Raw genomic sequence first — 18428 nt, forward strand, 5'->3', positions numbered from 1 at the left:
ATTTAAAAGCATGGAGTCTCATTCCAGAATAATTTAATTATTACTGGAGATTTTTTTTTAAGTTACATTTTCTGTTGTTTCTTATCTCTCTTTCTCTCTGAATCCCATTTTTCTTTCCCATACTTTGGGCGGAATTCTCTGAGCCCACTGGTGGTGGGTGTGATAGGGGCAGGCATGGAAAATATGGTGCGACCTGCTTCACGACAGCATGAAGGCAGGTTTCGATCATACGCTCAGCCCACTGACGGCAGGCTATGTTTCCTGTCATCGGTTGGTGGGGAGCTAATTGTAATACATTAGCATATAATTAAAAGGCCATTTAAACCCCGCCATATTGTCCGTCTGTGGGAATGCATGATGATGTGTTTCACAACAGCACACAGCCAACGTGCACTTGGCAGCCTTCACTTTGGGGGAACCGAGGTGAGTGAGCAGCAGCGTTCTCCACAGTTTGCCTGTTGTTTACAGGCCTCAGGGACACGACGGGGGGTGGGAGGGTGGTGGTGGTGGTGGTGGTATGGTGCCTGGCCCCAGAGGCAACTGTTGAGGGGGTCAAATGCTGCCCTGGTGCTGCATCCTGTGCACAGGCAAGCGACATGGGGGGCAGGGTAAGCGAGGCAGTGACCATGCACTAGGGACACCTGTATAAACTGACCACGCCTCTGCAACTAAGACAGATCAGGCGCAGCCACAGTGATATGATTGGGGTCAGGCTTCTAGCCTGCCCACCCATGTAAGCAACACAGAGGCACCAAAGGGCCAGCAAGCCCTCCATGCTTTACCCCTGTCCCCCAACACAGACTTCAAGTCCACCACCACTTTATTCGACCATGGAGCAGTTGGATTGCACATGCTATACAATTTCCTCGCCAACGCTGGCTCTGTAGCTGTCACTGCTGGAGGCATTCACAGCCCCTTGCAATCTCAGCATCCTGGTTTGGACCAGTGTCCCCCATGTCACAGGTTGACAGGGCAGCCATGCAGCGCACTCATTTCTGGCCATCCGAGGGGTGACCAGCACTCTCCGGGAAGCATTAATAGCTGGTCACACAGGGCCAGGAAAGGTGCTAAATGCAGCCACGATAACCACATCTATCTCTCTTTCATGCTGCCCACGTCATGGATCCCAGTGACCTAGCTGCGTGCCTGACGGCCTACAGAGACCATAGAAGATGGAGGAGAGCGTGACTGAGGCACCTGCCTTTTATCTTGTGCAGAAAGGTTTCACATCCGAGTGACAAGAAGACTGCTCATCAGAACAAGAAGCCACAGGTTTTCTTAGGAGTTGATTGACAATAGTGTACAGTACGTACAAGCGATCAACACCCGTGGCCTATCTTTTCTAACCCTGCTGCTGTGTCTTGGTGCTCCCCGGACATCCACAGCAGAGGTGGAGGCAGCCTACCGACTGCGACGCCCTGTCTGTGATGACTTTGGCGGGTGTCCTCTGGAGGGCTGAGACTTGGAGGACCCCGGCCTGCTTTCAAGGTCCTGCTGTGTGGCAGTGGCACTCTCCTCAGCCTGTGAAACTGGATCTATGGAGTTCACAAGAAGATAGGATTCGGATGGGCCGGTCACTCCAAAAGTCACCTGGGTGGACGGCCCCGGAGCGTGAAACTGCTGATCCTCCTCCTGATGAGTGCCTGAGGGCCCCTGGCTGACTCTGTAAGCGGAAGGGTTAGCTGGGGTGATATCGAGCTGCCCACCGTTGTACACATTGTTGGAGGCCAACTATGGCGATGGAGTTAAGCAGGAGTGACGTCCTGGACCAAGGTCTCCATGATGGCCACCATCCTACCAGTGTTGACCTTGGTTCATTGCAATGCCCGCACTATCACCTCAGCCTGAAGACGGGTGGACTCCTTCATCATTCCTTGCGATCTGAGGAGTGCAGCGGACATCCCTTCCTGTTATTCCCTATCTTGCCTTTGCAGCTCCAGCAACAGTGGCAAGACTGAGTCCAGAGGCTCATCATCTGACTCGGACTCAGCAACGTCCTGGCCTCCAACAATCCTCCAAGTGCCATGAACCTGGGAATGCCCTGCCTCTGCCTGCTGTGGATCAGAAACTGCGATGTGCTCACCAGATTATGATCCCAAGGCTACTCTAAAGCTAGGTCCCACCGAGGTGTGTGTCTCTGCGCTGGTGGCGAGTGTGGATGAGTGCTATGATGGGACTTCAGGGAGGGTGCCTTCAGATTCCTCTTCAGAGGTTTCTTCAGTGCTTGATTGGAGGCCCTGGGTCATGGACTCTATCGGCTGTTTGGCAGATGTGCCTGCGAAAGAGAGGAGAGATAATTAGTGCATGGCAGTGGCCTGTGAAAGAGGACACATCACTCAGCGCATGGTTGTCTGATGGATGTTGCACTGCTGGATCCTCACTTGGTAGAGCAGCGCCGACCTCACCATCAATACAGGACCGGTCCTGGTCATCGCCGGCCAGCTGAATGGCTGTTTTCGAATTTCTGTCAGAACTTTGATCTCCGGCATCCCTTCAACCTGTCTATGACCTTTCTCTCCTGTTGTGAGCCAGTTTGTCCTGCATGGATAGAGATGGGGAGAGTGCATCAGGACTCCTGCGGGCCAGATGCTAAGTATCTGGCAGCATCGGCGGAGAAGAAAAGAGTTGACGTTTCGAGTCCTCATGACCCTTCAACAGAACTGAGTGAATCTTAGGAAAGGGGTGAAATATAAGCTGGTTTAAGGTGGCCCCCCTCTTTTCTTCTCTGCTGATGCTGCCAGAACTGCTGATTTTTTCCAGGTAATTCTGTTTTTGTTTTGGATTTCCAGCATCCGCAGTTTTTTGTTTTTATCAGATGATAAGTATGCCTGGCCTGTGTGGGTGGTGAGTGGTCCCATGAACGGGATGAGGACAATGACGGTGTGTGTGAAAGAGTGAATGGTGATGTCCCTTGCACTGGCAGTGAGTGAGAGCTCTGTGGATGTGTGATGATTTTGAGAGTCTGTGAGTTGGGAATGATGAAAAGAGTGACCTTCCCTGGTGGAACGGAGATCATTCATCCTCTTGCAGCACTGGGTGGCTGTACTCCTCTGCAGGGCAGTTGCGCTGACCATCACTGCCACCGCCTCCCAAGCCAGGTTTGTGACATTGCTACTCATCCTGCGGCCAGACAGGGGGAAGAGCACATCCTGGCGGGCCTCATGGCATTCAGCAGCCGCTTGAAGGACCTGTTGTTGAAGCGGGAGGCTACAGTCTTTTTGCCTTTGCTGGCCATGTCTCTCGGGCAGCGGTGGTGTGCTAGTGGCGATGAGCGCTTTGCTGGCAGCTGCCTTTTAAAGACGGTGGCTGGCGTGATGCAACAGTGGGGTGATGCCGAGTGGGTGAATGAGAGCCCGCCCGCCATGGAAATGGCGTGTTTCCCAGGAATACATAAGTAAGTTGGGAAGGTACAGCGTGAGAACCTGCCATTTTCGTTGACGGGTAAGACTCCATTTTACTTGCCCGCTACCCTACTTAGTGCAATTCTGGGAAAATTCTGCCCTTTCTTTTTCTGTACACGATTTAAATCGAATTTATACTTCCTGGTGTAGACTCTGTGGGCGGAATTTCACAGCCTCTCCAGCCGGTGGGATTTTCTGGTCCCTGGACTTTTGAACAGCTTGACACATTTTCCGGCCCGCCGTGATGGAGCCAAAAATTCCACCCTGAGTCTCAGTGAGGATTCCTCAATCTGACTGGTTGAGGAGTTTACACTGGTACTTGCCCTGCTCATACACACCACAGATTTCCTGTAGAGGGCGGTGTGCTGGATCAACTACCTGATAACAGCAAGTTTCCACACAAAAGCTGTGAAAAGTCTGCAGGCATCTGCTAGCAAAGGTTAAACAGCTCTGACAGTATTCTTGCCCCATCAATACCCAAGGAGCCTAAAACACTCCAGCCTGTTTACCAACCCTACAGACTTATGCCTTCCAATATCAAATCTGCCTGACTAACTTGTCTATTCCTAACTAACATGTCTCTAAGGCATGGGCTATTCTGAGTGTAGAACTCCACAACATAAGCCCATCATACTGTTCCCATCTTCCTGAATTACTGCAAAACTTCAATTTTTAGTATTTAAATAGATGATATTCAGGCTTTCGCATAACATTAGGTACAATAATAGTCAAAGGAAGACCGTTTTTGGTATCTCTAATTCACAGTAGATGCAGTGTTCAAACTATTTTGTTATAAGAATATTAATGATCCCAAGCGCAATAATAATACCATTATCAGTTTTTCCATCCGTGTGCATTCTTTGATGAGGGAAAATAAGTCATCAACTATGCAAAAATGAAACGTTAGAATGTATATTTTCAAACTATTTCCTTCATCTCTAGAGATAATGGAGCAAGAAGAGATGCCACTGCAGGTGATTCTCTGGCTTTAACTGGATAGATAGAGTGAGTTAAAATTTCGCTTTTAATGTCAGTGGCAGAAGGATCATAGAATTTTTGTTAATAAAAGTGATAATAAAATATTTAAGAATAGAGTAAAAATAGCCTGTGTTGATTTCTAAAGGGAATGTCTACTTTAACCATATGTCTGAAGAAGAGTCATATGGTCTCAAAACATTAAAACTCTGTCTCTCCACAGAAGCTGCCAGACCTGCTGAGTTTTTCCAGCTTTTTCTGTTTTTATTTCATATTTCCAATTTCTGCAGTATTTTGCTTTTGTCTATTTTAATCAACCTGATTAAATCCTTTGAATTATTGGGAAAAGCAGGCAAGGGTAATGGGAGTGAGTATGATATGCAAGGATTTTTGGATGGCTGTCGATAAGATGAGACAAAGGAGGCTCATCTAAAAATGTCAGGGCCTGTGGAGTCTGGTAACAATGGATTGAATGGATTGGAAGATGATTAAAAACAGAAAATAGAAAGTGGTAGTCGAGGGAAATTTCTCAGATTGGCCAAAAATGGAAAGAGGATCTGTGCTGGGATTACTGTTGTTCGCCATAAACATTAATGAGTTAGATTCAGGAAATTTGAAACGCGGTGTTAAAATTTACAGGTGATACCAAATTGTAGGAGTTTGTTAATAATGAAGGTGGCAGCTCACCACCACATTCTCAAGGGCAATTAGGGACGAGCAATAAATTCTGCCCTAGCCAGTGACGTCCACATCCCATGAATTAATAAAAACAAGGAAGGCCACACCAAAATACAGGAAGGGTTTGCAGAGTGGGTGGACAAATGCAATTGAAAATCAATATATCACAATGTATGTTGGTTCATTTTGGCAGGAAGAGTAAAAGGAGGTCATTTATTCCAATGAAGGCAAGAAACTAAATGGGGCAGATGATAAAAGAGATTTTGGAATATAGATACCTAATTTGCTAAAAGCAGCAACACAAGTTGATAAGGCCATAAAGCATGCAAAAATGAACCCAAACAAGTACTGGGGTTCATTTCTAGAGGAATAGAATAAAAGAATCATGTTAAATGTATGGGGAACCTCAGTTGGACCAAATTTGCAGTACCGTGCACCTTTCTAGTTTCTATAGTATACAAAGGATATTCAGAGGTTCAGTTAGGGTGGGCATGTAGAAACTGTGTTCGCTTGTAGGCAAGTCCAAAGCAAGGATCAAATAAAGAACTGAACAGCCATTTCCATACCACAAAGAGTGGGACTCAGTGTCAAAAGGAGTAGTTGAAGCAGATACATTGACACATAAGGGAAGGCTTGATGCATACATGAGGGAGAAGGATGTAAAAGAATATGGTGACAACATGGGAAGAGGTAAGTTAGAGATACCAATCTAGTTTAAATACTGGCCTGGACTAGTTGCGTGGAATTGCATGTTTCAGTGCTGTAGATTGTATATAGTACTATAATCTCGGTAGAGACCAACAACATTTTAAAAAAGAAATTTAAACTTCCAGTTATTAACTGAAAGAATTACACCACAAGATTTCATGTTTAAACAAGAAAAACATTTACTGTACAAGAGTTAAACAAAGCAAGTACTACTAACTTAACATGATATGGGCCGTAACTTTCAGCTCTAGGGTGGGGGATGCCCCAAAGATGCACTGGGAAGCCCCCTCTTCGGAAGTTCACAGGTAAAGCCTGCATGGTAATTGCCTGGAAGTGCAAACTTCCCCTGGGCAATTGCCCTGCAGTGGGAACCATCCAAAAATGTGATTTAAATTGCAAACCAGATAGTTCCAACTTGGTTATATCAATGGTTTCCCAGAAAAAGTCAGAAGAATTGAAACCACTTCTAACTTCTGGGTAGCCATTGAACAAACCCAGACTGACCCCCACAGGGCTCCTCTACCACACCTACCCCCAACCCCCCACCCCGACTATTCCTCTCTACCCATGGGACCCCCCGCCCCCCCCCCCCCCCCCCCCCCCCCGCACCCCCCCCCCCCCACCCCCCCATCACTTCCCCCTCCCCCTGACTACCTCCCACAGGACTCTCCCATCCTTAAGGAATAACACCACCCCCCCCGCCAAAATATGAACTCTCCAACCCCCATGAGATTCTATCCCACCCTCATGGGGACTCTCCCCCCACTCTTCCATAGGCTAGACCTGACCCTCTCCCACTGCCAGCCAGGACCTAAACACCCCATCTCCCCCGAGGCCGGACTTGACACCTCCTCCAACCCCCCTCCTCCCCCAAGGCCTGACAGCCTGACCCGCATTACCCCACCCCCCCCAACCAATAACCGGCCCCCCTGCTGACATCAGCTACTTACCTTATACACACATCTTCTCCCTGGCCTGTCATGGATCTTTAAACTTCACTGGACCTTTAACTTATCTAGTTTACGGTAGGCTAGTGGTGTTAAAAAAAATGGGCCATGGTCCCCTTGCATCCAACAGAGCTGTTCTCAATGCTAGGCCCCAGGGACGTGTTGCACTGCCCAGATCTCACCCGGCCTGAGTCGGGAGGTTAGCTGAGACAGGATGGAAAGAAATTTTGGATAAGGAGCTAGGAGCAGAGTGGCAATCCAACTCTGAAAGCCACTGTGAGGAAGGTCATATGCTATATTTCATGAACAATTATACTTCACACCCAAAAATCTCAACAATACATTTCTCATTCTACTTTTATTTCTATCCAAGGCTTCCCCTTTACAGGATCTTGAGTATTCCTTCACCTCTCCTGGGACCAAACCAAGCTCTCAGGTGCTCACTTTGATTTTATTCAGTGTTCCCTAAAGAATTCCAAAGTATAAGATTTCTTGGGGTCTTTCTGCTAGTATTTGGCTAGGTGACCCTCCAACTCTCCTTCATGACCGTGAACACCCCAGCTCAAGCATTAGCATCATTGCTTTATTGTTTAGTGACTCCAAATCAGAAAACACCTTTGGTTTCTGACAGCCCTCTGCTATTGGTTTACAGCTGCTTGCTGTAATCACATGGTTAAACCCAAAATTTGGAAAAAAGCCTTCCTACAACAACATGGCATACCTGGCATGTCCTAGAAAGAGATTTAAGCTAATTATCTCCAATTCCCAAACATTCTTTGTTCTGGGAAACCACATGATTAATTTAAACCCCTTATTCAGGCAGTTGTAGATGTTTTGTCTCCACCAAGAAACTCAAAGCGGTCACCCATTGTTTAGTGTTTTCGCACTTCTGACTCTGACCTTATTAAATAAACATAAAGTCACCCTTTGAATTGCAATTACTCTAGGTCTGCTTACCAGCTTTTAAAACTGGAAGTTTTCATTTATCTTACATTTAAAAATTTTAATCCCCAAACTAAAAGTTATATTTCTAAAAATTTCTAATCATGAAATTTCATGATTCATAACAATAGTTCACTGTAATTTAACCAGTTGACACATATGAACCAATCTGAGACCAGATTTAAAAAAAGCAAACAAAGCAACGTCCGGCCCATATCATCATCAATTAATGGTATTAACCTAACAACATTCTAAGCGACACTTACCAACACTTTGAAATAGTGATGTGGAATATGGTTCAGCAGTTCTGTGAAAGAATTGACCCATTAATGAAACATGCAATTTCCAAACCATCCTCGATACATCACATCATAGAGTTTAATACAAATGGATAAAATGCACTTTTGTTCTACAACAGAAAATTTACTTCTTAGATGTTACTGACAAGTTCATTGTGTAAAGCACCTTACAACAAGCAAGTAGCAATTCATTTCTGTACAAAGGTAGGTAAATATTTAGGTGAGGAAATTTATACTTGCATTTCAGACAGACCAACATCATCATATATCTCCTCAAATGTCTGGGATTGTTTCAATATTCTTTGACTAATTTCCTTAATTTCAGAATCATCCATTTTCACAGCATCAATTTGGATGTAACCATCTGCAAAAAAAAAAAATCACATTCCTAGGATGGGTCTCTCAGAAGCAGCACAGATTAAATATTCCAGCGAGCACTGAAAATGGTCTTCAGCCCACCCGTCCCTTTAAATGTGTTAGTTAACAAGTGGGAAAACACCCGTTTTAGGATGTCTCCTGGAAGTTCTTTAACTTTGAAGTCAGTTAAAAGCAAATGTGTAAAATCAAGTTTGTGAGAATATACAATGTATTTTCAAAAGGGCTTTGCATACAAATCCGAGGATTAGTGCTCCACCCAAAACAATGTTACAACAGTGACTACACTTCAAAAATATTTCATTGGCTCAAAGCACTTTGAGCCATCCAACAGTCATGAAAAGCACTGTATGGATTCTTTATTGAACAGGAAGGTGCTTGCAAGCTATTCAATCTACATGAAGGAGGAATAAAGAATCTGAATCAGTTAGCATTATTTGTTTGAACAGTTTAGAACACACAGAGGGGTAAGGAACATAATGTCCCAGATCTTCCGGACTTGGGATGGTCGTACCCTGGAGGTATCCTGGAAAATGCGCTGTGGGACCCCTTAAGTCTCAATGCAAGGATCCAGTTGGAATTGCCTGGGATGGTTCAACTTCCGAACGGCAATTATCCAACGAAACTCTGAGTTAGAGTCAGAGACTTCGGATGGTTCCGACTTACATAACAAAATATTTGCCCAGGAAAAATTGGAAGGATTAAAACCAGTTCTAACTGCTGGGTATTTATACTATTGACCACCCCAGCCCCGCTGGACACTCCACCACCAACCCCCCCCCCCCACCAAACTCACGACCATCCCTCCCACTGCCTACTTCCCCTGCCACCTGACTACCCTCCACTGACTACCTCAGCCCCCTCAACCAGCTCCCACTCCTAATCATCACCCCCGCCCCACCCTATCCCCTCAGCCATTTACCTTACATGCTACCCTTCTCTCTGTAGCTTCTCGGACTGGCTTTGGGACATTTAAAATGTCTGCTTACCAGTGCTGTAAAAAAGTGGGTGTGGCTTGGTTTCCCCCAATACTCCTGCATTACAAAGGAAGGATTCCAGGAGCAGGTACGCTTTACATTTCTCAGGAGGCCTGGTTCGCAAGTCTGGGCAAGAAATGTGGAGCTCTGGTGCAATGTAAGTAAATATGAGTGGAGGGGCAATCTGACAATGATTCCCACTCCTCAGAAGATTCAGCCTAATGGTACTTAAAGGGGCAACATATATGTAAATAGCTAGAATTGAAAGGGAAATTTCTTCCCTCAACCTAATAGTAATTGTCTTTCTTCCCAAGAGCATTTTTTCCACTTGTTTTGTCCTTTTACCCAATTTTTCTCCTTCCTCTCGAAAGTAGTGACTCTCATTGGGTTAGAAGTCTTCTGGTACTGCCTCTTAGTTGGTTATGGCTCCCCAATACTGACTCTTGCCATAGTACAGTCTCTCTAGTACTGAGCCTCTCTGAGGCACCCGCTCCCCTTATAGCAACTTGCACAAGTTTACAGTTTCATATGTGCCTGCTGCCTAGAGTGGTAAACCTTCATGTGTTACCCTGAACAGTGGTTGCCAAAGCAGCAAAGTTGAAACCAAGGCTGATCTGGCCCTCTTTTTTTATGTCCTTTCAGGAACATGGGCATTGCTGGCTGGGCCAGCATTTATTGCCCACTCCTAACTGCTCTTCAGAAGGTGGTGGTGAGCAGCCTTCTTGAGTGGCTGCAGTCCATTTGGTGTTGATACGCCCACAGTGCTGTTAGGAAGGTTGTTCCAGGATTTTGACCCAGAGACAGCGAAGGAACGGCGATATAGTTCCAGGTCAGGATGGTGAGTAATTTGGAGGGGAACTTGAAAGTGGTGGTGTTCCCATGCCCCTACTGCCCTTGTCCTTCTAGGTGGTAGAGGTCAGGGGTTTGGAAGGAGCAGTTGAAGGAGCCTTGGTGAGTTGCTGCAGTACATCTTGTAGATGGTACACACTGATGCCACTGTGTGCCTATGGTGGAAGAGGTGAATGTTGGAGATGGTTGATGGTGTTCCAATCAAGCAGACTGTTTTCTCCTGGATGGTGTCAAGCTACCTGATAATTGTTACAGCTGCACTCATCAAGCAAGTGGAGAGTATTCCATCACTCTCCTGACTTGTGCCTTATATATGGTGGCCAGACTCTGGGGAGTCAGGAGGTGAGTTACTTGGGTTGTTGGGTAAATGCCAGTGTTGTAGCTGTACCAGAATAGCTTGTTTAGGGGCATGGCTAGTTCTGGAACACAAGTCTTCAGTACTACAGCCAGGACATTGTCAGGGTCTATAGCATTTGTTGTATATAAGTGCACTCAGCTGTTTCTGGATATCAGTTGGAATGAATCAAATTGACTGAAGACTGCATCTGTGATGGGAGGGATGGTGTAGTGGTATTGTTGCTGGACTAGTAACCCAAAGACCTAGGGGAGTGGGGTTCGAATCCCGCCATAGCAGATGGTGGAATTTGAATCCAACAAAAATCTAGAATTAAAGTCTAATGATGACCATGAAACCACTGCCAATTGTTGTAAAAACCCATCTGCTCTCCTTACCTACTCTAGCCTACATGTGACTCCAGACCCACAATAATGAGGTTGACTCTTAAACGCCCTAGGGCAACTAGGGATGGGTAATAAATGCCAGCTGAGCCAGTGATGCCCACATCCCATGAACGAATAAAAAAAACTGCTAGGGGCCTCAGGAGGATTCACACCTATATACTTCCAGCTGCTGGCCAGGAGTGGAAACCCTGGCTGATATTTTCCCCCTCCTCAGCAAGTAGAGTGGAGGCTACTTCTAGTGTCCTCTATGGCGCTCTGGCTGAGATTACCTAAATCAGCACAGAACTTTTGACATTATTGGTTTATATAGCTTTGTTAAACTTAATTATACTGATCACTTCTGAGTTCACAGAAATTTAAATCTTTACTTTTAACAGAATGGTACTGAAAATGGTCATGTGATCAACATACCTAAACAGAGTCAGCAATCTTATACAAAAACAGAAACAGAAATACCTGGAAATACCCAGGTATTCTGTTTCTGTTTTTGTTTTGGATTTCCAGCATCTGCAGTTTTTTGCTTTTATCTCAGCAATCTTATGCCTCACAGTAATCATGGAGCTTTAATCTAACAATTACAAGCTATTGTTATACAAGTGCCTTCCATCTTCAACAGAAATGAGACTGATAGATGCAGAAAACAAAAATTATAAGAAAAGAGAATTATTTACATACAATTCCCATCTTGAGTTTTGGCCAACCACTTCCCAGTAGGACAGTCAACCATACGAATAATTTCCACCATTTCACCCAGTTTCGCTGTGAGGCCCAGTTTTCCTCCTTTTAAATGCTGCTGCACTTGAACTTTAGATATTGGAATTTCCAGGCCTGTGATCTAAACAGTAAAATAAAAAATATTAGTGACAATAATGAAAGCAGAAGCTGAACGTCTCACGATTTTTGAAGCAGTTTAAACTAATCTGGTGGAATGAAATCATTCCCTTAGTAAACTGCTTCTTGCCTCGTATCTTTCTATGTCCTACACAATTTTCTAATTAGGTTAACAAAATCTATCCTGTATTTTCACACTAAACAAACACTATATTAAACTAGAAATTTAAGATTAAAACATGCATATGAAAACTGCCAAGATAACATCAAGCATACAAAAATGCCTTGAGGTGTCACTCAATATGCAGATAATAACAATGTTTATTAAAAAAAAATCAGAAATTGCAAAGCAGGTTAGCCAGCATATGAAAAAAAGATTGAATTGTGCATGTTTGCTCAGAGGCCATTAGCTCCATTATATCCGTAATGGCTCTTTGCTAGACTAAGCTACAACGAATCCAACTGCCCTGCACGCTTTCAACCTTGTATCTTTCAATGCTTCAAATGTGCATCTAATTTTCTCTTTTAAAAAAAAACAATAGTTTAATGTTTCAGAGGATCCTTCATTAATTGTCACCAAGAATGCAATACTTTCTATTTTCGGTTGAAACAGCACACACAAAAAAAGAACGTGAACAGAAAGATCCTAACTTAACTATTTTGTATTCCAATATTTCTATTTCTATAATTTTATGTTGCTACCTATCAGTTGAGAAGAAAGGTTGCAAGTGAGGCTAAAAATGTCAGTGAACAAAATCTGCAGCTTTTCATAATACAGGCATGGGGAGGAGAAAGGTTAACTGGACAGGTTCGGTATTAGAAGTCATAAGTCTCTAGGATTGAGAAACAAAAATCTGTCAGAGATAGATTTACAAGCAGCAGCAGGAGTACATGCAGAAATAGAAAAATATATTTTTGACTAAATATGATAATTTTTCATTTACCAAAGTTGCTACGTTGAGTATTATAGTACAAGATGATGTGTACAAGAAACCAAGCCACAGATCAAGCTGTAACTTTAAATTGTAACTTTAAACTAATTGAAAATGAAAATAAGACACTAGTGATTGTACTATACTACCTCAGAAGTGCAAACAATAAACTGTTATAGCAAATGCATATATTTCACTAACTTCACAATATTTTAAACATACATTGAATTTCCTCTGTAATTCTTTTTCTCTCTTTTCTTTATTTTCACGTTCCTTATCTTGAATCTGAGGTTTCTCTTTTGTTTCTCTGTTCTGTAATTTATTTTTCTGCTCCATTTCTCGGTGTTGCTGCTCCTTTTTATTATTGGTTTCTACTTGTGTACTGTTTCAAAAAAAATGCAAATGTTAAGTCAAGAGAATGTTTTCTTCCTTTAAGAAATAATCTTCACAACTGTTCTTACTTCTGCGTAAAAAATTCGAATCACGAGGTAACATTATTGGATAGTGTAGTATGGAGATGCACAGTCCAGGCAGAGCTTGGATTTGATCTCTGCTGAGTTAGCTGACCTCAAACATGGTAGAAATTGTACATTTAATTCGGTATCTCCAGAAAATCCTGCTAGAAGTAGCAAGAGTTGCCCTATGTTATGATACCCAGTGACCTCTGGTGAACTGTAAGACACGTGTGAAAATCAGAGGAGAACAGTCTATCAAAGTGTCTGACAGCACATTACATCTAACTTGTACATAAATCACGATCATTTCGGCAAGGACCAGAACTGGAGAAATATTTGTGACAAAAATGAGTATTTTTTCTGTAGCTTATTTTGCCAACCCTGAGCTTAAATGTGGGACCTTTTAAGAACAAGAACATCCTCAAGCTAGCTTCTATGTTTGCATGCTTCCAAATTAGCTTCTGCTGTTTTAAATAAACAATGGTAGAAAGATGCTAATACTGTTGATTACACAGGCACATGCCTGAAGAAACAATTGCCAGGTGTCACTATTATTACTGATACAAAGTTTATAAGAGTTATGTTTTGGGGCTGTCTCTTTAATTTAGGATAAAATGGAGGAATGAAAGGAGTCATGTGACCTTTTCTGAATGCTGCCCCATAACAAGCTTGGGTGGATTGATTGGTTAAAGGTTAAAAGGGGGCCCAGGTTGTTTTACTGGAAGGAAGGTGCGAGATGTTCATACCTATAAACAATGGCAGTAGCACCTGCATATGATGTCTCCAAATCTCACAGGGAGTTGTTAGGAATGCCAGGTTTTATAAATGGTTATAATTTATAGCTAGTTAGCATTCCTACTTGGATAAAAAGCCCATGTGATTCATGTAACCCTTAGGATGGGCTTTAAGGAGGAAAAGTCAATAGAAACCTACTGTGCTATCGGGTTGCGGGTTGAGAGAGAGCCAGAGAGAGTGAGAGCGAAACACATGCTCAGACAGACAGTCCTGCACCTGAAGCAGAGAAAGTGCTTTCTTTATCATACACCACACAGAAGACACCATGTTAGTGAGGATTTAAACAAGGCTGGAAGATTTGCCTAATTTTGGCTAGAGGGAGGAATCTCCAGGGTAGCCCTCAACAGTGAAAGTCAGTCAGGAGGTGGCAGTGGCAATGCCACTGGACATCCAGAGGCCCACTCTAATGCTCTGGGGTCACGGGTCCAAATCCCAACCGGGCAACTGGCACAATTAAATTCAATTAATAAATCCATAATTAAAAGCTAGTTATAGTAATGATAACATGGCACCATCATCGATTGTCGTAAAAACCCATCTAGTTCATTGATGTCCTTTAGTGGGCATTTCCTTCCTTTAGGAACATAACTGCTAGACTGGGCCTACGGCAAGTGGTGAGGGAACCAGAGGGAAAAACCTCCTCGACCTTGTCCTCTCCAATCTACCATGACAGTATTGGTAGGAGTGACTTTCACACAGTCCTTGCGGAGACAAAGCTCTGTCTGCACATTAAGGATACCCGCCATCATGTTGTGTGGCACTACCTTCCTTCAGGGAAAGAGATTGGCCATCCTAACTTGGTCTGACCTACATGTGACTCCTGACCAACAGCAATCTGGTCGACTCCTAAAATTGCCCAGCAAGCCACTCAGCTGTAGCAAACTGCTAAAAAGTCAAAAAGGAATGAAACTGGACAGACCACCCAGCATTGACCTAGGGACTGGAAAGGACTACGGCACAACCAGCTCCATCAACCCTGCAAAGTCTTCCTGTGGGTTTGTGGCAAAGTTGAGAGAGCTGTTTCACAGACTAGTCAAGCAACAGTCAGACATAGTCAGACTCACCAAATCATACCTTACAGATCATGTGTCAGACATCACCAACACTATTCCTGGGCATGTCCTGTCCCACCAGCAGGTCAAACCCAGCAGAAGTGGCAGTGCAGTGGTATACAGTCGGGAGGGAGTTGCACTGGGAGTCATCAACATTGACTCCAGACACCATGAAGTCTCATGGCATGAGGTAAAACATGGGCAGGGAAACCTTCAGCTGATTACCACCTACCACACTGCTCGCCTGTCACCCTCCAACCCCCTCAGCTGATGAATGTGTACTCCTCCATGTTGAACACCAATTGGGAGAAGCATTGAAGGTGGCAAGCACACAGAATGTACTCTGGTTGGAAGACTTTGATGTTCATCACCAAGAGTGGCTCGGTAGTACCACTACTGACTGAGCTAGCTGAGTCTGAAAGAACATTGCTGCTTGACTGGGCCTACGGCAGGTATAATTGCCAGGTATCACTATTATTACTGAGAGAAAAACCTACTTGACCTTGTCCTCTCCAATCTACCTGTCTCAGATACACCTGTCCAAGACAGTATCTATAGAAGTGCTCATTGCACAATCTTATGGAGATAAAGTCCAGTTTTCGCATTAAGGATACCTGCCATCATGTAGTGTGGCACTATCACCGTGCTAATTGGGGTAGATTTCAAACAGATCTAACAACTCAAAAGGGGATCCATGAAGTGCTGTGGGCCATCAGCAGCAGCAGAACTATATTTAAATCAGTCTGTAACCTCATGGCCTGGCATATCCCCAACTCTACCATTACCATCAAGCCGGGGGATCAACCTTGGTTCAAAGAAGAGTACAGGCGGGCATACCTAAAAATAAGGTGTCAACGTAGTGAAACTACAATGCAGGACTACTTGCATACCAATTTGCAAAAGCAGCAAGTGATAGACAGAGCTAAGCAATCCCACAACCAGCAGATCAGATCAAAGCTCTGCAGTTCTACCAAATACAGCCATGAATGGTTGTAGACAATTAAACAACTCACTGAAGGAGGAAGTTCCACAAATATCCCCATTGTCAGTGATGGGGGAGCCCAGGACATCAGTGCAAAAGACAAGGCTGAAGTATTGACACCATCTTCAGCCAGAAGTGCCGAGAGGATGATCCATCTCGGCCTCCTCTTGAGGTCCCCAGCATTACAGATGCCAGTCTTCAGCCAGCCTGATTCACCACATGAGATCAAGAAATGGCTGAAAGCACTGGAAAGGCTATGGGCCCTGACAACATTCTGGGAGTAGTACTGAAGACTTGTGCTCCAGAACTAGTCATGTTTCTAACCAAGCTGTTCTAGTACAGCTACAAAAATGCATCTACCTGATAAAGTGGAAAATTGCACAGGTATGTCCTCTGCGCAAAAAGCAGGACAAATCCAACCTGGCCAATTATTGCCCCATCAATCTACTCTCGATCATCAGCAAAGTGATGGGAAGTGTCGTCGACAGTTCTATCAAGCCGCACTTACACAGCAATAACCTGCTCACTGGTGCACAGTTTGGGTTCTACCAGCACCACATGGCTCATGACCTCATTATAGCCCTCATCAAAACACAGACAAAAGAGCTGAACTCTAGGGGTGAATCATTAGCAGCAGCGAGGCTGGAAATCCTGTGGTGCATAACTCACCTCCTGACGCCCCAAAGCCTGTCCAACATCTACAAGGCACAAGTCAGGAGTGTGATGGAATACTCTCCACTTGCTTGGATCAGTGCAGCTCTAACAACACTCAGGACGTTTGACATCATCCAGGACAAAGCAGCCCACTTGATTGGCACCACATCCACCACTTTCAACACTCACTCCCTCTGCAACCAATGCTCAGCAGCAGCTGTGTGTACCATCTACAAGATGCACTTCATTAATCACCATCCTGACTTGGAAATATATCGCCGTTCCTTCACTGTCGCTGAATCAAAATGCTTCCTAACAACACTGTGGGATTAGCTACACCACAGGGCATGCCGCGGTTCAAGAAGGGAGCTCATCACCACCTTCTCAAGGTAAATTAGGATTGGGCAACAAATGCTGGCCTTGTCAGTGATGCTCACATCCCATGAAAGAATAAAAAAAAAGCAGGCCATCAGGAACGGAGAATAGCTTGGAATGGTTCTTGCAGAGTAAAGTGTCCACTTAAGGGAAAGAACAAAGTATAACTTTGCAGTGTTGGGAGGTGGGGTGGGAGGGATCTTTTGGTCATGTTCAAAAAGACCATAAGACCATAAGACGTAGGAGCAGAAATTAGGCCAATCGGCCCATCGAGTCTGCTCTGCCATTCAATCATGGCTGATAAATTTCTCAACCCCATTCTCCTGCCTTCTCCCCGTAACCTTTGATCCACTTACCAATCAAGAACCTATCTATCTCAGTCTTAAATACACTCAAAGACTTGGCCTCCACAGTCTTCTGTGGCAATGAATTCCATAGATTCACCACTCTCTGGCTAAAGTAGTTTCTCTCCACCTCTGCTCTAAAAGGTCTTCCCTTTACTCTGAGGCTGTACCCTCGGGTCCTAGTCTCTCCTACTAATGGAAATATCTTCCCCACGTCCACACTATCCAGGCCTTTCAGTATTCTGTAAGTTTCAATCAGATCCCCCCTCATCCTTCTAAACTCCATCAAGTATAGACCCAGAGTCCTCAAATGTTCCTCATATGTTAAGCCTTTCATTCCTGGGATTGTTCTCTTAAACCTCCTCTGGACCCTCTCCAGTGCCAGCACATCCTTCCTGAAATATGGGGCCCAAAATTGCTCACAATATTCTAAATGTGGCCTGACCAGAGCCTTATAAAGCCTCAGCATCACATCCCTGCTTTTATATTCTAGTCCTCTCGAAATAAATGCCAACATTGCATTTGCCTTCCAAACTACCGACTCAACCTGCAAGTTAATCTTAAGAGAATCCTGGACTAGGACTCCCAAGTCCCTTTGCATTCCAAACTTCTGAATTCTCTCCCCATTTAGAAAATGGTCTATGCCTCTATTCTTCCTACCAAAGTGCATGACCTCACACTTCCCCATGTTGTATTCCATCTGCCACTTCTTTGCCCGTTCTCCTAACCTGTCCAAATCCTTCTGCAGCCTCACCGCCTCCTCAATACTACCTGTCCCTCCACCTATCTTTGTGTCATCTGCAAACTTAGCCAGGATGCCCTCAGTTCCTTCATCTAGATCATTAATGTATAAAGTGAAACGTTGTGGTTCCAACACTGACCCCTGCGGAACTCCACTAGTCACCGGCCGCCATCCTGAGAAGGACCCCCTTATCCCCATTCTCTGCCTCCTGCCAAACAGCCAATCTTCTATCCATGCTAGTACCTTGTCTGTAACACCATGGGCTCTTATCTTACTGAGCAGCCTCCTGTGCGGCACCTTGTCAAAGGCCTTCTGGAAGTCCAAGTAGATAACATCCATTGGCTCTCTTTTGTCTAACCTACTCATTACCTCCT

At 44.4% G+C, this 18428-nt stretch overlaps 1 protein-coding gene across 3 annotated transcripts in view; it reads right to left on the bottom strand.

Moving 5' to 3' along the window:
• The window catches only part of LOC121288856 (FYN-binding protein 1), a 110359-nt gene that overhangs the window by 68874 nt on the left and 23057 nt on the right, over window positions 1-18428 (bottom strand). For all 3 annotated transcript variants that reach the window (XM_041207653.1, XM_041207652.1, XM_041207651.1), the window contains exons 4-7: window positions 12878-13037; window positions 11568-11727; window positions 8191-8314; window positions 7918-7958 (exon numbers count right to left, since the gene is read on the bottom strand). In XM_041207653.1, coding sequence (XP_041063587.1) covers window positions 7918-7958; window positions 8191-8314; window positions 11568-11727; window positions 12878-13037 — 485 coding nt within the window. The remainder of the gene's footprint in view (window positions 1-7917; window positions 7959-8190; window positions 8315-11567; window positions 11728-12877; window positions 13038-18428) is intronic.

This window comes from Carcharodon carcharias, chromosome 16, assembly GCF_017639515.1.
Source record: "Carcharodon carcharias isolate sCarCar2 chromosome 16, sCarCar2.pri, whole genome shotgun sequence".
In the NCBI taxonomy this organism is placed as follows: domain Eukaryota; kingdom Metazoa; phylum Chordata; class Chondrichthyes; order Lamniformes; family Lamnidae; genus Carcharodon; species Carcharodon carcharias.